Genomic DNA, 22955 nt, shown 5'->3' with positions numbered 1-22955 from the left:
TCCTTCTCATAACTAATGGTATACCGAATTAGCATTATCAGCACTTAAGAGGAAAGAATAAAAGAAATGTATTCGTAAAGATGTTTTTTTTTTTATAAAATTACAGTACATTTTTTTGGACAACGCATTTAAACTTTTAATTTGGAACAAACATTTTTGGTTTCACCCGTTTCACTTGACATTAATGTCAAAGTCAAACTTATGTCGGCTAAGGAAATTTTAAAGCATTAGTATAAAAAAAGGTCTCGACGTGAGTTGAGCATCCGTTCTCCCAGCGGTCTAAAATAAACAAAAAAAAAAAAGTTTTATATCGCGATTTAAAAAAAAAAAACTGAAAGAAATTTAATAAATTTAGAAACACATGCCAGGATTTCTTTAGACGAGATAAGGATGCTGCATATACAGGGACCCTACGAAATTGGCGCGGTATAATATCATTTAAATTTAATTTAATTTTAGGATTATGAAGTGCTTACCCACACACATTACTCCATGTAAACCTATCTTAAGGTTATTGGATAATTTAATCTTAAGTTTAATGGTTAGTCACGTAATATTCCATTTAGTTAATATTTTAACACTTTAATAGATTGCTTTCATTTAATAAATGGAAACTTAATATTATGTTTTTATTGGGAGGCAAATTGCTACTCTGGTGTATTGTGGCATGCTGTGCTGACATCTGACATTTAAAAATTAAAAAAAAGGCATATATATAACATTTTATCATCGAGTATTAATATTATTCTGTATTTTCAAAAAATCCGATTGGCGGGATTTCGTGACGACCCTGTCTGACCGGTAATTGCGCCTATCGACCAGTGCCATCTCTAGTGCCGAAATCGGGCAGTTTGAAAACAAAAAGAGAACTGAAATGAAAGCCCTTGGCAATGAAGTGCACCCGAATATTGAAAGTAAAAAGACCCTTTCGTTGAGTTCATTGTCCGCAATATTTTTGCACAGCACGGGTCAGCAGTTGAGTCCAGATGCTGCGCAGTGGCTTTCACTCAATATAAAGGAAGACTTTACCAATTTGCTGAACGAGGCGGGCAAATATATGCGTCGCATCCGTGAGCACCGGTTGAGTCTGTCGCACATTCAGCAAGCTGTCCGTATGGACGACGACCTGCGCATGGACATTTTTTTCAGGTTGGTCCTTAGCGATGATTGCTCAAGGCTTTCAGCCGAAGAGTTGCCCAGCCTCACAAGCGGAGCTCTTATCGTTGAACCTGGACCAAAACAATTTGTTTCCGTGCAGGCTTCTGAAGTAGAGATTTCACTGGAACCAGCTCGGTCGCACTCCGGCTGGTTGAAGCACGAGCAGGTGCTGCTAAAGCCCTGTAAGCGCTATCCGTTGACTAAGGAGCAGCAGTTCTTTTATGAACTGGTTACGGATGCCTGCGTAGGCGTTTCCGAGTCCAGGCGCCAGAGGGCACTCCAAACCCTCTCCACAGATCCCTCGCTGGAGGTTCTACTGCCCACGTTGAGCGAGTTCGTCGCGGACACCGTAATCTTCAATGTGACCGAGCAGAACATGCCGTTGCTTCTATACCTAATGCGCATTGTGAGAGCTCTTTTAGGAAACCCCCGGTTGAACTTGTTGCAATATGTGAGTATTAGGCAAACATGAATATAATCAGCTGAAGAATGCGTCTGTTGGATTTGTAGCTCCACTTTATAGTACCGGCCGTTCTATCCTGCCTATTAACCAAACAGGCCTGCTCATCCCTTCGCTTAATGGATCACTGGTCTTTGAGGGAATACTCCGGCAACATAATGGCCTATATCGTGCGTCACTTTAAAGCCTCCGACAACAATCTCCTGCCCAGAGTTATTGGGCAAGTACATGGAACATGCGTGGGTTATTCGATATTATATATATTTTTTAGGTTAAAATGATTTTCTACAGGCTTTCTTATTTACTTATTTTCTTATAGTCAATGGTATGTGTCATAATTTTTAGAGGATAGATCCTCACTATTGCCACGTTTACGGTGCTTCATCATGATGGAGCCACATAAAAAGTGTAATCAATTTTACCTACGAAAGTTTCTGCCTTATGGTTTAAAAAAATATCAGAAGTTGTTCTTTTTTTTCAAAAAGTGTTTGGTAATTTTTTTATGTTTTATATATATTTACAAAGCGTTATTGTTTGACACAGATAGAACATACATAAATAAACAATGTGATAAAGGCGTTCACCTATAGTTCGAATTCTACTACTGGGGTTCCTCATCCGTTTTGCTTATGTTTAAAAATATCTTGGGTTTCTTTGAGCTTTTTGATGCTTTTTAAGATAACTTCTTAGATTCTATTTGATCTTAAAATTAAAAAGTTTAACAGTTAATTGCTTAAATAATTTTATTTTTTGCAGGACTTACAGACAGGGTCTACAAAAGCAGCCACTGACGACGGTGTTTGGAGCAGTCATTGGCCTGGGGAAGATGGGCAATGATGCGGTACGCGCCTGTATAGTTCCTCAAATAGCTTATCTATCCGAACTTCTCGAGCCTTACTTGACTGCCAGTGATGACAGCTCCAGCGCCAGCTGTAGCCCGGAAAGGCTGGCAGCTAAATACATTCGCCATCGTTTGGTAAAGACGTGCACCCCGGTTCTGAAGAGTATTCACAAAGCGCCAGATCTTCCGGAGCAGTATGAAACTGTATACGGATATCTGGGACCGCTGTTGTGTGCTGCTGTCATAGTAGCCCGAGTAAAGATGGCAGGAGAAGCTCTAGCCAAGGCGGAGGCAGAAGAGGCATACAGATTGCACCAAACCAAAATGCTTGCCGAGCACCAAAATAAGCAAAAAATTCCTAGTAGTGGTATTCGGAATTCAAAAGAAATTTTACAATCTGATCCTCTTATTGCACCTATAAAGGGGCATCCAGTCATACTCGCACCAGGTATATTGTCCAATCCAATGGCTCAGGGTCAAAAGCATGTTCTTATTGCGAAGTTTCCGGATTGCGCGGCGCAGGCTCGGGGGCCTCCAAATAAGAACGGCTCAATCCCGCCAATACCTTTTCCGCCAGCCAGTAATGGAATACCTTTAAAGTCAAACAAGCTTTGTATTTTGCCACCAATGAGAAACGGATATGTTTCCAAAACATGCATTAATGGCATTAAGCCTATAAACTTTTTACTCAAGTAACAATTTTACCGTAATAAATTCGATTGAATATTTTTCTAGTCTAAGATCGCGAAAAATCTAAAAATCATTTAATTTTGTTAAACAATTACTTTAAGAAATTCAAAGATTAAATGATTCCCTAATGCTTGTATATAAAGTTGTATATGTTTGTTAAAGAAAAAAATATATATTTACAGAGTAGTAACTAACGTTAATAGTAAAATAACAAAATCCTAAGTTGTACGTAGATAAATAAAAGATTAAATATATACTTATATTTGGATAACTTGATAATAAGCTAAACAAGAAACGGCAACCCTAATTAAACTGTTTAAGAAATAAAGAATAAAATTAAATTGCAATTCAATTAAAAGCGTACATAAAAGAATGCTTGATATCTTTGTAAATGTTTAAAGTCACTTACATTGTTTCAAAGTTCGATTTAATTTCAATTGTTACCGGCTGACATCCAGTTGCAGCCCTTGTAAAGCAAACAATCGATATTTGCTTGTTCATCGATAGTGACGAGCAGTAAGCTTGACCACCTTCAGAAAAATGTGCCCCAGGGGTGCATTGAAAATAGCGTATGTGTATTGTTTGTCTGCTCGCTCAATATAGTCCAAAAACGGAAAAACGTAGCTTTGTGATCTCGTGAGTCGTCACTACGATGCCTGCAGAGTCTGAAGCTCCAGCAATTTGATATTGAAAGCGAGGTAAAAGGCAGTTGTAACTCAAAACCAACAACGACAACACAGAACGCCTTGTGTGCGCATTGCGTGTAGATGTGCATGTGCGTCTCGAGAAGCTGCTGAGAGTGTGTGTGTGCGGCAATTAAACAATAAGAATCGTTGGGGCAGGGGTGTGGGGCTGGTTAACTCGCGGGGGGCACTTCAGTACAGTGTCTACTCATGGGCGTGGAACGACACATTTGGGGACCACCCCATTAACGCAAACGAAGCGCGAAATTGGGAGTAAGTTGTCGTAGGTGCATGGACCGGACAGGTGCCTTTGTGGCAGGTGAACTCGTCATTTCAGACTAGCTCCGCCCGTCCTGTAGCTAAATGTATTTCGGAAATTTTGCTATTTGAGCAGTGCGTGGAGCTGAAGATTTCAATGCATTGCATATTTGTTTACATCTGGACTCTCTTACTCTCACATGGAATCCGCACTATTCTCACCATTACACATGCGCCAGTGAATTTTTAATTAGATCATGAATATTACGCGCGCTTGTGCGATTCCAATTAGCTTGGTCAGGATAACAAAATCCAAGTAACACACAGTACACATACACTATACCGATACTTGTGATACTCTTCAAAACCCTTCAAGTTTGTCGAGAAAGAAGTTTACTCACGAAAATATTAAAAAGAAAGGGCCTATACTTATTGGAATTTAGTATTTCCAAGTATTTTCTAAATATTAAACAAACTGACGGATATAGAGACACATGTCGTATAAAAATGTAATTAATGTAAACTGGAATTGTATGAATTATGTGTTATCTTTTAACATTTTACCTTAAAAGATAAAATTGTTCACTAGTTTTTGACTATTTAAGTAACAAAAAACTAAGTATCTAAGTATCGTCTCTTCCTTTCAGCATATTTTCATTCCAGAAAAGAATGGACACAATAAAAAAGTGAAAGGAGGCTCCTAATTACCATGCCCATGTCCATGCAGGCCGTTTCGGTTCCGGTGCCGCCTGCTGTGCCTGCCACCTTATCGGTCAGTTCTTCCGGCACCCAGATGTTGCGCCCCCAGACGTTGGCCGGTCCCGAACGGGAGCCCATCGAATTCAACATCAATCTGGTGGGAGCCCCGCCCGAGGTGGAGCAGCTGGTAGAGCAAATCAAAAGTGTGGCCGAGCAGTTCCTCTACCACTGGAAGAGCTTTCCCATCGGTAAGGTATCGTATAGAATGCAGGGATCAACCATGCTAATCGAGTCTTATTATAGTTCTGCCACAGGCGCTGGCCAGCAGTGGTCTAAATCTGACGGCTAGAAACGCGACCAACAGCGTAAACAACCGCAAAGCGCGTCCCATTAATTTGCGCGACCTCTTTATAGCTCCACCCTTTGACGAGCTGGATGCCGTGGCCTCGGATGGGAGTGGGGAGCCCCGCCGATTGACGAGTGCTCAGCTAAAGACTTTGCGGGAAACTGGGTGAGTTTGCGGACACGAGAAAGAGCTGCTCATTGCGATGATGGATAGATTGATGGATGAGTGGATGGTGGATGACGAATGATGGATGGAGCTACTTGCAATTGTCAGCTAAATAAGCAAAAAGAGCTATTTTGCAGCTAACAGTTAGCTTGCTAACTAACCGCGCTTTTGCCACATCCCACACATCTTTTAGTGATTTATTTCGTTTCTTGATTTCCTTAACCATTGCCAATCATTCCGCCACACTTTGCACCGAGCAATCGCAAAAATCAAATTAAGGCATGCTCTAAATCTTTATAAAAATGAATACGATATCAGCTATCGTGATCTGTTTATTTGTTTCTTAACTAAACAAAACGCATGCCCCAGTACTATTTGTTTTTATTTCTGTTTATCACTTGCCAATGAAACATGAAACCGTATACAACAAATTGTATGTGAAATATTTCTGTAAAGCTTGCAAAAGGATAAATATGGAAAGCCGAAGAAATTAACTTTGGAACAATTGGAAACTATACGTAAAAATGGGTAAATAAACACTATTAAAAAGGCGATAAGCAAAAGCCAAGGCAACCTTCTGTCATGCGTTAAAATCTGTTTAGTCGGTGTTCTTCCGTTTGTACATACATTATCATTACTTAATGTTAATTGTTTAGATTTTAAGACATAATCCAAAACCGCTCTTATAAATTTCTGCATGCTTAAAACCTCTGGGGCACATTTAAAATGTTAAAGGGAAAGCAAAATATTCCGGGAATTGTAATGTGTAAAACTTTTAATTTAATAACGTATAAAAGTGCTGATGTAAAGAGCACTCCTTAAATATTAACTGTGTATTTTAGGAAGCGAGAGATCCCGAGATGCTTACTCCAAAACACACCAGTGTAAACATATAATATCCACCTAAAATCGGGAAAATCATAATTCTTAATCTGGTACACGCTTGTGCATGCCAACAATTTGTCATTGATTTAGTTCATTAACGTGTTTTGTGTTGGCTTGATCTTTTGATACTACAAACCTTGATAGCTAATTCATATCCTTACTACTTCACAGCGTGTTCGATGTTCCCAGTATTCATTTTCCTGGCCAGGTGCACAAGTGGCGTCTCTCCCAACTGCTTCAGAAGGGAAAGTTGCGGGCTCAGGACTCCTTCCTGAGCGACCTGGCCCTGGCTGCTCGGTTCGTCGTAGTCACGGCTCGAGCACGGATCTTTTCGCATTTCTTCTCCGTGGTGCAAGCGATGCACGGGTTGTTAGGGGCGTTTACCAAGTTGGCGGATATGTTTATCGGCGTGCCGGCTCTATTGGCCCATAACTTGGACTACAAGATCAAGGAAGAGCGCTGTCGATTTCTTATAGCCGAACTGGTTTGTCGGGTAAGCTCAGTTATCTTGGTTTCATTTTTATACCCGTTACTCATAGAGTAAAAGGGTATATTAGATTCGTTGAAAAGTATGTAACAGGTAGAAGGAAGCGTTTCTGACTCTTTCTTGATCAGTATCAATAGCGAAGTCGATGTCGATGTCCGTCTGTACGTCCGTCCGTCTGTCACAATGAACGCTGAGATCTCAATAACTAAAACTGATACAAAGTTGAGATTAAGCATATAAAGCAGTAACGGGTATCTTACAGTCGCGGAACTCGACTATAGCATTTCTTTTTGTTCAGCAATAATTAAAATATGTAAAATCATTAAGTTGCTTTGAATCGTTTTTTAAAACTAATTTTGGAATAGGAATAAGTTAAATAGCTGTTAAAATTTAGTAAAACCAAAATAATTTCTTCAGCCCGAGTTTGAGGATTGCTTGGACGGCCTGTGCTCCTATGTCCGAAAGATGTTGCGCCGTGCCACCATGGAAAAGTTCGACTTTAACAGCTGTGAGGTCAGTCAGCCCGTGCCGTACCTATTCCTCACGCCCAAGGGCCAGGAGATCGACTTGCGCCTGTTCTGCCGCGACATCATGCGCAAGGCTTTGCCAATTCTGGTTGGCATTCTGGAGAGGGAGACGCGAGGCTGGTTCCTGCATTTTCGCGAGCGTCTGATTGCCGAACTTCGAGCCAAAAAGTTAAATGACAAGGAAATAGAAGAGGAAGTAAACGAGGCTGTTATGAAGGAATATCTGCAGCGCGTTTATAGCTCTATTGTATCCAATGTAAATCTGGCAGAGCTGGGCGCCGGAGTTCCGGAACTCTTGGTGCAGCAGGCACAGTCTGTGGTAATCATGTATAAGGCTGTTGATAAGGTAGAGCAAAATATCAAGCGCACCCGTGAGGACCATAAGAAGTGTCTAGCCAATGACCATTCCGTGCTCTCAAGGGTTGCACCCTGGTTGCGCTCTAAGCTACGCCACGCCGAGGAAAACCGACTTCATAAGAGCGCTTGGTCGGCCCACGAGGAGGCGCTGAAGATGTGTACCCAGCACAATCTGCATCAAACAGCCTACTTCTTGTCCCGTGACCTGGCGTTTATGAAGGAACGGGAGCCTGTGCTGCTCAAGGAGCTAAAGAACGCTAAGACTCCGACGCGCAGCTTTCAGTGGGCTTGTCGCATTTGGTCACCGCAGTCGTGGATCATCCGTCGCAACTTCCAAGGGCAGTCTGACGTAATTCCCACTGTGATCAGTCAACATGCTACCAGCATTGTCACTCCCCGCTCGGATCCTAGCCAACCTGTGTTCTTGGTGGAAAAGGAGATAATCCGCACAACAAGCACCCGCTGGCCTTTCTGGCGCCTACTAAACATGATCCAGCGTATCTGGTGCTGGTCCTGGAATATGATGTTTCTGCTGGGCATACTAGTACCATGGTGTAGTCCTCTGGGATTGCGTGCCCTCTGCTGCGTGAAGCCTTTCATGCCCGATTTGGAGCTTTCCCAGATCAACGGAACTCTATTTCCAAGGAAGACGAGCATCACACAGACGCTGGCTTCACGTCTAATTGAGTTGTGGCGCCATATATCAAAGTCACGCACGCATTTTGAGACAGAACCGGATACTGGTAAGGTTTAATTACGTATGTTTTAATTGACATTTTTAAAATTATTTTTTTTTATGCTGTTCAAGGCTTTATTGGCAAGGGACTGACACGCAACGTGAATCGAACCTGGAACTATTTTGTAAAGGGATTTCTTGGCACTATTGTCATTTTGTTTGCCTTTCCTCTAATATGTTTGGCCGCCAGTTTGCTGAGCATTAGTCTGGCTGTGACTGCACCTCTATGGATTCCCGTGTTCGTACTTCTGCTCCATATCTACATGATCCTTATATATGATTTGGATGCGCCTGACAATACGAAAAATCGTTACTGCGTTCTACTAGAAGCCATAGTTTGGAATCTTCTGATACAGGGTATACTGCAGCCGGTGGCAGCAGTTCTAATGGCGACTTTAATCTGTCCTCTGGCAGCGGGAATTGTATTTATAGGTACATTGATCTTCTAAATACAAAGAACAATGTCTTAAATAATTTATCATCCGTTAGTTGGAGTTGTTCGGTATTCCCTTCGCCTTATTTGGGACTCGCTCACCTACCATTTGTTTATCAAGAAGTGTGGACGTGTCCCGGCCTCAGATAGTATTGCTGTAAAACGAATCGCTGGACCTGGATTGGCATTGGATTATTACTTTATCATCCGACCAGAGCAGGCTTTGGCTGCACTAGAGGCAAAAATGGAACTAGATGAGCTACAGGCCTATCAGCATGCCACTGAGCGAGTGGTCCTTCAGCCGCAACAGGATTTCCTGCAGTTTGTCGAGGCTTGCTTCGGACCTTTCTCCGCCCAAATCAGTAAAACCGGTCCGTATTTAGCGCTAGACCGCGAGGCGCAAGATTTGATGAGTTCGCTGCATGAGAAGCTGGAGAAGCGACGAAGAGAACTGCAGACGGCTCTGACTACTCAGGTCAAATCGCGCATAAAGTTAAATACCAAAGAATTAAAGGTTTGTGTGCTAAAAACCTTTATTGTAAATTGAAAAATCCTTACTATTATTATATATGATCAGATTGCTATACAACTGGCCGCCCATATTTTAGAGAAGTATTATCCGTCTCATGTCATCGGCAGATTGTCGATTAGCGAAGAAGAATTCTGGGATAATAAAGTAAGAAGCTATTATCAGATCTCGTAACAATGATTAATTCGTTTGCACATTACAGGGTCTCACGGTAAACGATTGGCCAGGATTGGCTGGTCTTATATACACCGACATATTTAGTTTAGATTTTCTAACGCCATTGACTGAGCACGATACACATTTTAAACTAGAACCACATGCCTCGTTAGATTTGATGCGTTATACGGAGATGGTTAAGAATGCAAACGATGTGATTGGCTCCAAGGGCCTGGATCTGCTCGGCAATGTTTACGCTCCACGTGGCAACGTCCAGGTACACCTGCCCTTCCTAGAAGTGACTGCATTCAATCCACGCTCTCGCATAACGCTCACTTTCCGCAAGCCCGAGAAAAGGTAAAACTTATTTAGTATTACTTTTACTGACTGATGATAATAAAATTCCTTGCAGAGATATGTCCGTGGGATTGACTACACCGAGAGTGCGTGCACATCGTGCCCAGAATGTTCCGAAGACTCCACAAGATGACCATAAGTCCTGGCGACCATGGAAGCAAAAATGCGGGGAGAAAAGCGTGACAGAAAAGCTACTTATTCCGTTACCCGTGCCCCATCCTGTACACATCGCCATTGCCATCTACAATCGCGACACCGAGCAGCCCATCCCCTTGGACTCGGAGCTCGTCTGGGAAATCCTTAAATCAATTGAAGACTGTCAAGGCGGTGATGCCATGGTAAGTTTTTGTTGGTAAAAAGAATTTAGTTCATATAAAAATAATTAATTTCCTTGTTTCAGGCTGTCCATGCTGTGGCACGTTATCGAGGAGCAGTAATTGAATCCAGCAACGACTCACTGGCCAGTAGCAGTAGCATTGGCAGCACTCGTGATTCGGGCTCAGGTTCAGTGTCGGGCTCTGCTTTGGGCAACGGTACAGAAACATTACCATGCGGCAATCGAGAGGTAAGTTATATTCATACTCGATAAATATTTCGTATCTAAACTCGATTTTTAAGTACATATTTATCTATATCGTTTCAATGTTTACTTTTTACTAAAAAGCTATTCAAATTGTTTTTATTCAATTATCAAAGTTTAATTCGTACTTAAGTATTAATAAGGAAGATAGTAAAAAGTATGCCCCCTATTATTCTCAGGTTTGCACGCAGGTCAAGGTGGACGCCGAACCAGCTGCCAGCTCGTCCGGATTTCATTGGACTCTAAGCAATTGGGGCGCTGCGCAGACGGCCCGACGTCGAACCAACTCGAATGTGCGCGTGGACTTAGCCAGCCCCGAGGATATATCCCTGGATACGGATAGCTCTCGTGCTGTTTTTAACAACGCTTATGGCACAACTGTCTAACAGGCTTTCGGTGGTTTGTGGGCACACAAGTATATATATTAACCTATCAACACATGTAGATTTATTCGTGGCTGCTCGCTTTTAAGAAAAGAATGCATAACCCGTTTTATCGAATGAAATCTCGAATATGGTCTTAGTGACGCGGCAATTTGGAAGGGAACCGATTGTTCAAAAATAAGTTCGAATCATAATTTAAAAAATACGATTAGAGAAGTTTAGAAATTGTATGTGAGTTGCACAATTGTGAATAATAATGCCACATTTTTTGCAATCAGGGAACAATCCTAAGTATTTGAATTTCATTTCCCTTCTCAATATGAAATCCAAGGCAGCCGCGCTAGTTAAAGTGTAATAAGAACAAATTTATCCATCTAACTATATTTACGTACTCGTATATGATATACATATATGATTCGATAGAATACACCGCATAGGCAAGTCGAAAAGCAACAAATTTCAATCTAGTCGCAAGCAAATTTTATGCAGCAATCTAATTCGATTTCTTATGCAATTTTTAAGAATTTACTAAACTTAGCTTCATGACAGTTTTACAACCGTGTTTAGTTCATTCTAATATCCGTTCTAAATGCCAATACCGAAAAATACTTATCAATTACAACATAAGCCATGAGATTTTTCTTTGTACCTAACCAACAAAAACATTTAAGTTTAACACATTTAAGAAACAAATTATATTATAAATATGCCACAAATTGTACCATGAGCAGTTAAACAAATATTGTTGATTAATAACTAATTTATTTATATACACTCAAACTCTCAGAATACTAAAGTTTTATCTACTCCAGTACTCTTTCTTCCAAAATACGAAAATGCAAAATATTAATTAAAGTGAGAAAAACATATTGTATCGCATATATGTTGGGAAAAACCAATCGAAGTCATAGATAACAACATTAAACAAAGGCAGCGTAAAGGACTTTTACAAAAATAAAATAGGACAAATGATAAAACATTTTTACATTTATATATACATATTTAGATCACATAATCGTAAATTATAACTGTTGATGCCTTTTGTATCTAACACTTTCCAAACCGGCTATTAAGCTCAATTCCAATTCGTATTCGACTCCATCCCCAGAGCAATATGCCCTCCAAGTATTTCTCATACAGAATTATTTTAAATGTGAAAAAAGTGTTGAACTGCCACAAACCTAAGTATTACGTTTTTATTCGATCTGTATCCCTTCGGCAGCTTCCAGTGTTATGTTTAAGCCGTTCAACTGATTTTGTACACTCTCTTTATTATTTTAATGTCGATATGCAAACACCAGCAATGGAATCAATCTTTACATACAAATATACAAACATTTACATAAATATGTAGTTATACAAATTAAACAAAGGAACAACTGAGAACGGTAAATCTCATGAAAATGCATTGAACAATTTTATGTAAAATGTTTTCTTAATATTAAACAAAAATGTAACAATAAATTATGAATGAATGTGTGCTAGCAGCTTTTTAAGTAAAGTTTAGTTGCATGAATTTCGAGAGAAAAATGTAACTTTCGTTCCTTATAAAGTGGCTGGCACAATTGTAGTTTAATATGTAATAATAAAAATGTTGGCTAAAAATCCAGAGATTGTGTATGACTCAATTTAATGGTTGTTGTTAATTCAAGGTATTAATAAAAATCCCAACAACATAATTTGATAGTATTTATTTAAAAGATATATTTCCTTTTACATGTAAAGATATAAAGTTTCACTTAACAATAGTATAGTTTCGCTTAGGGTGTATACTCTAACTGTTAGCTTAGAATGAATGTAACCAACACAACTCGTTTCGAGCACTAAGTAAACCATTCGCAAATGAAAACGGAATCAATATAAAAAAGGGTAATCACAATAATAAGTTTTTTCAAGTAGAAATCTTCTTGCATTGAAACTTATGAACATATATTCATACAGTATTAACAATTAAATAATATATTTAATTTAAAACATCGTAAAACATTTTTGAAAATTGTATTGTGGTCGCTCTGCGAACATTTTTGAGTTAACTACATAGGTCTAGGTTCTAGCTTCAGGTATTACAAAGTTGTCGAGGAGAGGTAAGGTGAATAGATTTCAGGTTGTGAAAAATGCTTAACACGCCCACTAAATAACATGTTAACAGCCCTAAGTTCTCTGAGTGGGTTCACTACATATAACTGTACTCAATTGGTTAAAATTTTAGAATTTCATCCTGAGGGATATTATTTGAGCAAATTTGTTTGTCGTTTTTGGAATTCGAATCTAATACAGAAAGATTATTGGTATTTACTTGGGATTTTCAAACATTTTTGTAGTTTTATGCATCTTGATCACTCCCGCAGTGAATACATTGAGAATGAGTTACGAAGAGGTTTTATGGCGAGTAGTGCCAATACTTTTGGGTTCACATTTACGCGCGTGCACAGGGAATGTTAGCCAAAATTAAGTGTCAACCTAAATTTCCATTCTATTCTAACAGCCTCACTGGAACGGAAGGAGGCTGTGTGCCGTTGTGTTGAGTAATCCCAACCGTTGCTTCTGTTTCCGCTGTTCCGTCATATGGTCCTTAAGTTCATGCAGTTGGGTGGATAGGTTCTTTATGAGCATCTGCGTGTCCAGAAGCTGCGCTTGCATGCTGCGCAACTCAATCTGCTCTCCATCAGCATCCACAGCCGCCAGCGACATGGCGCGCAACCGGGGGAACCACTCTAGGATTCCTGCCTTGACCATGGCATACACATAGCTTTCAGGTCCAGTGAACTCAGTGGGATCCTTCACTTTTACTAGCACTATGAAGTACAGATAGTGCCACATATTGTGCTCACTCTTGATGTGCTCCTCGAAGCTAACTGTCTTGTTGTCAAAGGCCGACCTATTAAGAGAACAGATGAAGCAGGTCGTCTTAAGGATGGCCTCTTTCTGCTGCTTCTCCGATCTCAGATCGGCAAAGGTGTCGATAATGACACCAAATATAAGGTTCAACACAATAATAATCACAATGAAGAAGAAAAGAAGGTCGTAGATTACGCGAGCCACGAACAAACCCTCCTGAAAAAGGATAAATTAATGAGGGTGTTTGAGATTAAAAAATTGATTCTACCTTGCTTGAAGGTGCCCTGAGTATATCGCCAATACCACCGCCATTTCGCAAGCCTTGATTAAGTGTTGTAACTATGCACATGACTAGCGAGTCGCAAGACCGTTCCTTTACATCACCGCCACCAGGATTTTGTGGCGCCACATCTTGTCCTGCCGGGCAGTTGCCCAGTTCATCTGGAGCAGGACATGCATTTCCTGATACTGGTACTGATATAGTCAAGGGGACTGTCGGAGAAGATGGATTGTCCTGCTCCTCAAAGTCCACACTAACCAGAAAGTCATCCTTGAAAAACATGTAGCCAATGATTGAGAACAAATAGACCAGGATCAGGGCGAGCACAGCTGTCAAAACAATGGATCGTCCATTGCGCGTCACGGAACGAATTACATTGACCAGCGTCTCCTCCCGGTAGACCACATCAAAGAGCTGAGAAACTTTTTATTAAGGAAACTTCTTTTCTATATAAAAGAATTAACTTTCAACTCACCAGCAATGAATAGAAGAAGGGATGAAAGATCAGGCCACAGAAGCAAAATGCTATGTAAATGCAGTGGTAAAGTAACTGGAAGTCAGTTATAATTTTAATTAGCTGCTTTTCCAGAGTGCCCTTGTTGCCCATTATGCTCACTATGTGAACACTTTTCAGAGTAACCTATATGGACGATACCATTTAATAGTGGTTTTTGGATGTAGACCGTTTTACATACCGTCACTACTCCCAGTAAACAAAGTGTGGACTCCGGTCCTAATAGGAAGATAAAACGTAGGATTACGGACCCGATAAACGTTCTAATCCCAGACTCTCGGGGCAACGTTATCACAATCACAAGTGAGAATATCGTTATAATCCAGAACAACAATGATATATGAGAACTGAGCTCTGAAAAAATCAACAAAGATAAATGTTTAAGACCAGCTTATATGTTACCCAATCGTCTTACCTGGCACAGTGTTATCAAAGGGATAGAAGAAGGCCACGATCATGTTGATAACAACCACACAATTAAAGAGTATATTGCTCCAAAGGGACATGTAACTGCTAATCCAAAATAGTAAAGGTTGACCTAAAATTTTCCAAAAAACAATTAAAAGTACAAATTTTATATTAATACGCCAGTTGCATACTTCTAAGCTTCTTTTGCCACTTCATCTCGTTGAACATTTCCTCTGCTTTGTCAAAGAAATCAGCCACTTTGGATCCCTGGTCGTCCCGTTCTGCGGTGTTCAGGATTTTGATTTTTGTATCTGTGGTCAGGTATTCGCAGATCTCGGGAATGGGAAAAACGATCTGCTCCAAAGTGCGGTCGTTGCGAACAATCTTAAAATATATGTATTAAAATATATAAATAAATATGAATGTATTTAAATAATATTACGATTTGGGTTACCTCAATCTGGGCAGTGTGTGTGGCATAGTACATCAAGGCTTGACTTGTCTTGGCGTCAAAGCTGGCGGACTGAGGGTCCTCAGAAGCCTTAAGCAGGCCGGCCAACTCCTTGTTGTGCTGCGCCAGCTGGTGGCACAAGATGTATATGTTGTGTCCCACCTCTCGCGGACTCACGGTGGCATCATCATCATCCGACCCGGCATCCGGCTCATCTCCATCGTCCTGTTCGTCAATTAGCTCCTCCTGGTGATAGGCTTTGCAGGCCACCTCAACAAGTTGCTTGGGATTCATGTTGTAAAGAATGCGTTCAGCATTCTCACTGTCACCACGGCTCTCCATAATGGCCAAAAGCAGCTTTGAGGCATTGTTCTTTAGCTCTAGAACCAGATCCATGCGGTTTTCTCCCAGTGGATTGATGTTGTTTAGTATGAGTGCCGTAATAATGTCCAATCCATTCGACTCGTGGGTAGCTATGCAGTTCTGGTTCTCGTGACACGGTCCCTGGCAGTACTCTGTGAGGGCCTCCAATGTCTGATTGATCAGGGCAACATTGTGCTCGTTTATGTACAGGCCTAGAAGTCCCAGGCCACCCGTCGTCGAGCCACAAATGCAGTCCAAGAACATCAGCGTCTCCGATACCAGGTTGTTGTTCGTCTTGTTGTTCTGGTTTCTCAGCAGATTCTGCATGTCAGGATTGTGATTTTCGCAGAGCAGCTGTAGAAATCGTAAAATAGGCTGCATCACTAGCACCTTGTTGGACAACTGGTTACGCTGCTCCCGACTGTCCTTGTGCTTTTCCAGCTTCTCGGCCAGAATGTCCTCCAGCGGACTGTTAACACTGATCGCGGAACTTTCTTCGCCGGAGTGGATGTTTCTAGCATTGCCGTACGCCCGTGCAGTCGCCAGTCCAGCATTGTGCAGTTCACGCTTGAGTTCTTCTGTGATAACCACACCGTTGCTCTTAAGGCCATGCTTGCGAGAGATCTTGTCCAGCTCCAGATTGCCATCTTGTTTGTGTTCATGCGCCTTGGCCGCAATATCCGTGGTATTGACTGTTACGGTGGACTTGATCTCCTGTTGAGCATCCTTCATTTTCTCGAAGAACACTTTGAAAAAGGCCTGGTTGAGGTCGTCGCTGAGGAACTTTTGGAACATACCCTTCTGTATAATGGGGTTGCCGCCCTCTAGCAAAGCAATTCCCAACTCTACAGCCTCGACGAATATATTGGGCGAGTGTACTGACTTGATGACCAGTTCAACTACCAGGTCGGAAGCTCCCTCACGGTCCAAATGGTTCTGCATCTCGTGTAGGGTTTTGCCCGCTCGCTGTAAGTACTTAGCCCCTGGTCCGTGAGTCACTAGATGGTGTTGCTTGGCGGGATCCACCAAGGGATTGGTCAACAGCGGCATTTCCTCTTCTGGCAACCTCGTGCTCTTGCTCTGGAAATAGCGCAGCAGAAGCGTCTGGCGCAGTGCATCGCCCTTCTCACCGTAGTTCACATCGATGGCCATCATTTCACGCAGTGTACGCAGGACCTTAACGCACATGCGTTCCTCCTTTTCCTCCAGTAGCTTTTCGGTGTGCTTGATCAGCTTTCGGATGAAACCACCACTTTCGCAGCGCTTTCGGGCCTCAGTTCCGGCGGGGAAGAGTAACTCCGACCGGTACAGAATATCCACAAGAAGTGATAGTTCCGCTTCCACCACAGGCTTTAGTTGATCCTCCAAGAGAGATACGATATCCTGTAAGCCCTCAATGATTGAGCGATCCCAGCGCATTAGACTGGCCGATTGTTGGGCCTCGTACTTGGGCTGCTTAGAGGCCAGCAGCCACTTCGTGGTCTGACGCGTTAGCATTGCTGTCTTGCTGGACATGGTGGCCACCTGCTGTTCCAGCTCGGGGGGCAGTGAGATGCTTCGCATCTTGGCCGACTCAGTCAGTGTACGGATGCAATTCTCCACATTGAAGCGATCCCCCAGCGATAGCCACCGGCACTGGGTCAGCCTGTGGGCAGCCTGAAGCAGCTGAACGAAGATCAGCTGGCGGGACTGCACGATGGCACTCTGATCTGAGAACGGACTGGCAAAGAAGCTACTCAGAAGGTTTGTTACTCCATTCAGGACGTAGGCCTGCAGGGTTTTGTTGCTGGCAGCGGCAGGATTTGAGATAAGCTGATTGATGTCCACCAGAAAGCTCTTCTCGAACAGGTTCCACATGTGTCCGGAGGCGTAGATCTCCTTCATTTCCACCTCCGTGTCAATGTAGCAGTGATTAAGGAAGTCTACGTAAGCCTCCTTCACTTCTGGCATGCAGAGCGGATGGCAGATGATGGTAACTATATCGTCCAGCGAGAGCAGGTTATTGCACTTAATCTCCGTGTAAACGTTCTTGCCCATGGTACAGCAGGCGAGGAGTTTCACCAGCTCTACATGGTACTTCAGGGGGCTGTCGTCGCTTAGCTTCTCCATGCGCAGCATCTGCTGTTGCATCATCTGCACGAAGTGGTTAAAGGAGCCTTTGTCGTTGTAGAAGACCAGCACATCTTCCCCAGAGTTGATGAGCTCCTGCATGACCATGTCCTGGCAGCGGCGGATGAACTGGTTCTCCGCTCGCACTATTGTCTGCAGAAACTGCAGGTAGGCTACGTGACGGCCATGGATCTCAATGCAATGCACGAAGTGTTGCACCACCTTGTCCGTCACCTCATTGCAAAGCGCCAGGTTGTCCTTGAAGATTGCACACACGGTCTTCGCCTCCAGTATCTAAAAAATCAACAAATTCTTCTTAGCTGGAGAAATCGGACAATATCTTAATCTTTCAACAATTAAATTTTGTAATTCAGGCTTTATAGCGGTACGGACATGACATTAGGTTTAAGTCTACTATGGATTCACTATGAACTGCAGTGATATATTTTTTTTAAGCAAAAATACTTATGGTTTTTAAATTGCAATGCATTTTTGAAAAACGATCAATAAAATACAACCTTTTTCCAAGTCACTGCACTTATTTTTGATGCACCTTTATTTCCAGCCTGAAGCAAATTAAAAGTCCTTTTTTTAATTTTTTAATAAATTTATACTGAATTATGTTAAGAGTTTTTAAAGGCATTTTTATTTTTATTGGATTTGCAGAACTCCGTTCCTTTCCGAGTAAAAGTCTGTCAAGTAATTTTTACTCGTTCTTTACTTTAGTAAAGAAAGGAAAACGTACACAGACTGACTTTATTATAGAGTTCTGCATGGAATTCTATATAGAATCAATTCAATTTAAAAATGTACCTTTTGGAATATGTCTTTCATAAAAATAACTATACCTAGAATTCGCCAAAAATAAAAGGTATAAAAACGGTGCCGCGTGGTCAAGAAACTTAAGTTCACTCCTTTACCTCATATTCTTTATAGTTTTAAGAGGCAAAATCCTTTTGAGTAATATTTTAAGCAGTTTCAAAATAATAAGAATTCAATTACTTACTCCTGGATTTAGAAATAGATCGAGGTGGTTGTGCAGCAGGACCTGGTTCTGCTGATTGCCGAGACAGAAGTTCTGAAGAAACTCGTGGGCCAAGCACATAAGCTCCTTCATCAGCTCATCGTCCTTTTCGTCGTAGGGATTCTGGAGAAGATCAAGGACGACGGTGTGGACACCAACGTTGCGAAGCAAGCGCTGCTCGTGCTTTCGCGGCTTGACCACCGAACCCGGACCAGAGGCAGTGACGCAGAACTTGTTCATGCGGATGAGAATCTCCTTGACCTTGCGGTACTCGTTTCGCTGCTCCTGGGACAAGGCAGCATTGTACTCAACGTTGACAGCATCACCTCCGGCATCGGTGGCGCCCAGTTCATCTGTGGCCTTGGCCTTGTAGACCCACAACTCTGATTTCTCTACGCTCTGTCGCAGGATGTCAAGATCGGATTTGATCTGCTTATACGACTCCACGTCGCTGTCCGACACCAGAAGTTGCACCTGAAAACGGAGATGGAGGGCAGATCCAGTTTAGTCTCGAACTGCCGGGTTAACCCGAAGTCTTTCAAAATCATGGGTACATACAAAATCAAAAGTTCGGTCGGTACGATATGCGGTGTAAGTCCACTTTGTTAGTTGTGATTTTTTAAACTAGTTCATGAGTTCAATTGCGTGAATATACGATTACATTAGTATATATGGTATCGGATTAGTAAGGTCGAGTCTCGATTTAGAGAAAGAGATAGAGAGTTAGCGCATGCAAACACAAGAGAAAAGACGAGCATTAGATCATTCAGTGAGTTAGTTGCTATATCTTTATGATATCCACGGCCAGCCGCAGTCTTTACAATGTGCTTAGGTAAATGTTTTAACTCTAAAATTTATGAAAATAAAAACTAAAAAGCACTCTACTCGAGGTAACCTCTGCTCATATCTTAATCCGGTACCGGTAATATTGATTAATTTTGTAATTAAAAACTAAGTTTAATATTAAAAGAGCTACTGTTAGAAATATGAGTTAGATTTGTAATGCGAACTATATTATTTAATTATATGTTGTTGTTAAAACAGAATGCAGCTATCATTACAATGTGCTAGTTAACATCGAAGAACCCTTATAGATAATTAACTAAATAAAAGCTTGCAAGTATTTTATATAAATGAGATAAGGCCATAGCTATCGCTATATATTAATATTATAAATGTTATTATATAAACAATAAAGCTTTATAACTCTTATTTGATAAATGGTTAATGACAGAAAAATAAGTTAACTCCCTATCTCTAGAAACCTACCTGTCTGAAAGCCTGGAGCACTTCCTGGCGCTGGCTAAAGTGCCGGAAGAGTAGGTGCAGGGCGCCAGAGACTAGTGGGGCGTAGTCATGCATTATTAAGTGGAGAAGAACACGCAGAAAAGTGCGTCCGCCCTGGCCATCCAAGTCCAGGTTAGCTGCATCGCTGCGTTCACAGTCGAAGATGCCCTCTGCCTGCACGCCGATGGATTCCAAATCAATGTTCTTCTGACGGGCAGCGGTGGCGGCGGCTGCTGCTGCGGCAGCAGCTGCTACAGACTCAGAATTCTCCAGAGGATCGGTCTCGTTGGTGCTACCCGGCGTCTGCGGTGACTGCGGCTGAGATGGCGGCTGACCCGCTTCACTGCTGGCAGCCGATGCAGCCACCTCGGACTCGTCAAACTCCCGCTTGAATATGGAGAGCAGGCAACTGATCCGATAGTCCAGACGTACGTCCAAAATGAACTGGAGGATCTCAATTATCTTCAGTTTGGTGTCCATCACCAACGGATACTCCTTCATCAGCTGGGAGACGGACTTTCGCTGCTGTAGGGAGATATTGGGAGCAGCTATGGCCTGGCCCACCGATCCCAGGGCCAACGATGTCATCACCGTGTTAATATCACCGATTGAGCGCAGAACCCCGCCTTCGGCTGAAAATTGTGGTATTAATACTGGCTTTGATTAACTTGTCTGGTTAAAACTAAATGCTACAGGACCATTTCGATTAGTCTAAGACTATATAGCATCTTACCCTCTGTGCTGGTCTCCTCTTCGACAGCTTGTTAAGAGAGGAGCGCAGAGTTCAAATTGTTACCATTTTCTAAAAGTTTTCTGTTGGTAAAGTACTTACAGTCAATATCCGTGCTGGCAAAGGCTCCTGATGAGGTGTCGGATACGCAGTCCAGTATGGACAGCAGCGTCTTGGTGAGTCTTAAAAGATCACTGAAGCTGTAGAATCCGAAGTATATTAGATCCCTAGCCAGTTTAACAACCTAAAAATAAAGTTTATATAAAAATGATGTTTCATCCCGAATTGGTCAATAGTCGATGCTACCTCAAAGGTGAGTTTGTTTTGTTCCTGATCTGTGAAGAGCCACACCTTGGTGGCCACATTGCACAGATAGTTCTCCACAAAGGCGATGGTTGTGTTGAACTTGGCCCGACAGGCTTGCTTGTTTTGGTCCGGCTGCTGGTTCTTGCCATCATAGCTGCAACAGGAGGAGGTTAGAACCTCTTAACAAGGATATTCCTAAAGATACTTACTCCATGATCGACATTTTCGAGGGAATCTCACTCCAGAGACGGGCGTACTTTACGGGAGTGACTGGCTCCTGGGGATCGCGATCCACGTGGAGATGCAGCATCAGCCTACAGAATGAAGCTCTCAGCTCGTAGGGCATCGTCTCATCCGACATGCATCTGGGAAAGATTGAAGAATGAATGCTTTGTTCTCTGAACACCAAGATGGACTTACTTCAGAATCAAATCAATATCCAGGCGAGGCGAAAGCTCATTCAAGGCCAGGTACTGTCGGTTGAGGCACATGTTGGAAAACAGATTCAACTGGTGGCGATAGTAGTTCAGGATGGCAGCCTCCAGCTCGCCGGCATCGCAGTTGGCCAAATCAGCCATGGAACGGGAAGTCTGCAAAGAAAACAATGAATCGGAATTCAAAATAGACTAAAGAAAGTTCAACACCCACCGGTTGACCTGTCCATTTCAGATGGATTTCGTATTTGTCCACCGTCGAGAGGCTGCTATCATCTTCATTCAAGCTGGCACTGTCCCAGGTGGTTGTGGTGGACGTGGACTGCACATCGGATCGATCTTCATCGTCGCCGGCTACCTCGGCCAAAGTGGCCAGACACACGTCCTCGGAGGTGCCTTTGTAGCAGCGCGCTGAGCTAGATCCACTCTGCAAAGCCCTCACCTGCGTCTCGATCAGTATGTCCTTGTTCTTGTCGCTTAGCACGCTCTTGCAGATCAGCTCCTGAGTGACAGCGATGGCTTTGCGGTTGGAGACGCACAAGTCGGAGAGGTAGTCTAGAAACCGAGAGTCCCAGTTGTGCATGTTCTTCCGCACCAAGCCGACGAACGTCTCGATCTCTGCGGCGGTGATGTGTTTCTCCAGCAGCTTCCGGTTGTTGTGCAGCAGGGCCGTAATGGTGTCCTCTGCCAGGATATCGTATCCAATCTGCTTCTGCATTAGGCCAAAGTGCTTGGCAATGTACTCCTGATTCTTTCGATAATCCTGCTGCGACAGCCTAAGGATTCGATAGCACAGTCTGAAGATGTTCTTGTACGGACTGTTCTTTGGGTCACTAAGCTCGTCCAACCGCAGAAAAGGACCATCGCCGGCCGTGTGCTCCTGGAAAGGTCCCTGGAGGATCTTGAACAGCTGCTTAAGGATATACTGTTCGCGGAGCAACTTCTGTCGATCTCGTATGGGATTCTTTATAGTGAACTCCAGTGCTTTTGTTTTGTTCTGCTCATTCTCCATTCCGGCGATGAAGTAAACTATATCTTGCAGCAGCGATATCAGAGCTCGCCGCTCGTTGATAGAGATGCTGCCGTTGTCCAGCTTGCTGGTCACCGTGGCCAGAACTTTGCAGGCATCGTTGGCAAAGTCAAGGTCTCGCACCTCCACCGGAGAGACAGGAATCAACGCAAATGCCTCCTTGTCCTCTTTGATGGGCGAGCAGCAAACCATAGACATCACCGGCTTGTCATCGTCGGCATCGATGGGTATTGAGGTGGCGTGGACCCATGTATTGGAGCAAATGTGCTGCAGGCGCACGTAACTCGACTGCGGCACCAGGCTATCCGGCCGAGCCATCGTGGTAGCATCCAGGACAAAGACCGACGCTATGTCCGCAGAGTATGGAACGGAAACTAGACGGTACTGCTTGCCCTTGGGTTTGTCTGAAAAGTTGAGTTTAAGTTAATGGTTGTCAGAGTTAGATGTTAAG

The 22955-nt window shown here is 42.7% G+C and overlaps 3 protein-coding genes across 6 annotated transcripts in view; 2 read left to right on the top strand and 1 right to left on the bottom strand.

Moving 5' to 3' along the window:
• Positions 1 to 463: 463 nt before the first annotated feature.
• LOC108115233 (transcription initiation factor TFIID subunit 6) lies at positions 464 to 3387 on the top strand. Its single transcript, XM_041817801.1, has 4 exons — positions 464 to 468; positions 823 to 1609; positions 1669 to 1838; positions 2375 to 3387. The coding sequence occupies exons 1-4, from the start codon at positions 464 to 466 to the stop codon at positions 3153 to 3155; spliced, it is 1743 nt and encodes a 580-aa protein (XP_041673735.1). The 3' UTR covers positions 3156 to 3387.
• A 314-nt stretch (positions 3388 to 3701) lies between these two features.
• On the top strand, positions 3702 to 12339 carry LOC108115292. Of its 3 annotated transcripts, none has more exons than XM_017226675.2 (13): positions 3702 to 3847; positions 4738 to 5037; positions 5093 to 5300; positions 5757 to 5828; positions 6357 to 6678; positions 7090 to 8299; positions 8365 to 8724; positions 8782 to 9239; positions 9303 to 9401; positions 9457 to 9767; positions 9823 to 10105; positions 10168 to 10332; positions 10527 to 12339. In XM_017226675.2, the coding sequence occupies exons 2-13, from the start codon at positions 4800 to 4802 to the stop codon at positions 10731 to 10733; spliced, it is 3933 nt and encodes a 1310-aa protein (XP_017082164.1). In that variant the 5' UTR covers positions 3702 to 3847; positions 4738 to 4799; the 3' UTR covers positions 10734 to 12339. The 3 variants fall into 3 exon arrangements, with proteins under 3 accessions (XP_017082164.1, XP_017082166.1, XP_017082165.1); XM_017226676.2 differs by lacking the exon at positions 3702 to 3847 and adding an exon at positions 4086 to 4105; XM_017226677.2 differs by lacking the exon at positions 5757 to 5828.
• A 67-nt stretch (positions 12340 to 12406) lies between these two features.
• The window catches only part of LOC108115291 (inositol 1,4,5-trisphosphate receptor), a 23520-nt gene continuing 12971 nt past the window's right edge, over positions 12407 to 22955 (bottom strand). Inside the window, exons 6-20 of one of the 2 annotated variants that reach the window (XM_017226672.2) lie at positions 21689 to 22908; positions 21461 to 21630; positions 21250 to 21405; positions 21041 to 21194; positions 20837 to 20978; positions 20738 to 20764; positions 19987 to 20636; positions 18700 to 19191; positions 15225 to 17987; positions 14962 to 15154; positions 14778 to 14900; positions 14544 to 14716; positions 14324 to 14488; positions 13837 to 14262; positions 12407 to 13784 (exon numbers count right to left, since the gene is read on the bottom strand). In XM_017226672.2, coding sequence (XP_017082161.2) covers positions 13218 to 13784; positions 13837 to 14262; positions 14324 to 14488; positions 14544 to 14716; positions 14778 to 14900; positions 14962 to 15154; positions 15225 to 17987; positions 18700 to 19191; positions 19987 to 20636; positions 20738 to 20764; positions 20837 to 20978; positions 21041 to 21194; positions 21250 to 21405; positions 21461 to 21630; positions 21689 to 22908 — 7421 coding nt within the window. In that variant the 3' untranslated portion in view covers positions 12407 to 13217. The remainder of the gene's footprint in view (positions 13785 to 13836; positions 14263 to 14323; positions 14489 to 14543; positions 14717 to 14777; positions 14901 to 14961; positions 15155 to 15224; positions 17988 to 18699; positions 19192 to 19986; positions 20637 to 20737; positions 20765 to 20836; positions 20979 to 21040; positions 21195 to 21249; positions 21406 to 21460; positions 21631 to 21688; positions 22909 to 22955) is intronic. The other variant, XM_041817792.1, reaches the window with a different exon arrangement.

The sequence above is a fragment of the Drosophila eugracilis genome, unplaced genomic scaffold, assembly GCF_018153835.1.
Source record: "Drosophila eugracilis isolate 14026-0451.02 unplaced genomic scaffold, ASM1815383v1 contig_1897, whole genome shotgun sequence".
NCBI classification, from domain to species: domain Eukaryota; kingdom Metazoa; phylum Arthropoda; class Insecta; order Diptera; family Drosophilidae; genus Drosophila; species Drosophila eugracilis.
The sequence above is the reverse complement of the archived record's forward strand: the minus strand, read 5'-3'. Positions and strand labels throughout refer to the sequence as shown.

What these genes read in the sequence shown, in the direction of transcription:
- LOC108115233 (XM_041817801.1), top strand. An exon ending in GGTTGAACTTGTTGCAATAT is followed by an intron (nt 1,610 to 1,668) that starts GTGAGTATTAGG and finishes TTGGATTTGTAG; the next exon opens with CTCCACTTTATAGTACCGGC. An exon ending in CTCCTGCCCAGAGTTATTGG is followed by an intron (nt 1,839 to 2,374) that starts GCAAGTACATGG and finishes TATTTTTTGCAG; the next exon opens with GACTTACAGACAGGGTCTAC.
- LOC108115292 (XM_017226675.2), top strand. Translation starts at nt 4,800, where the DNA reads ATGCCCATGTCCATGCAGGCCGTTTCGGTTCCGGTGCCGCCTGCTGTG. An exon ending in TGAGACAGAACCGGATACTG is followed by an intron (nt 8,300 to 8,364) that starts GTAAGGTTTAAT and finishes ATGCTGTTCAAG; the next exon opens with GCTTTATTGGCAAGGGACTG. An exon ending in AAGAATTCTGGGATAATAAA is followed by an intron (nt 9,402 to 9,456) that starts GTAAGAAGCTAT and finishes TGCACATTACAG; the next exon opens with GGTCTCACGGTAAACGATTG.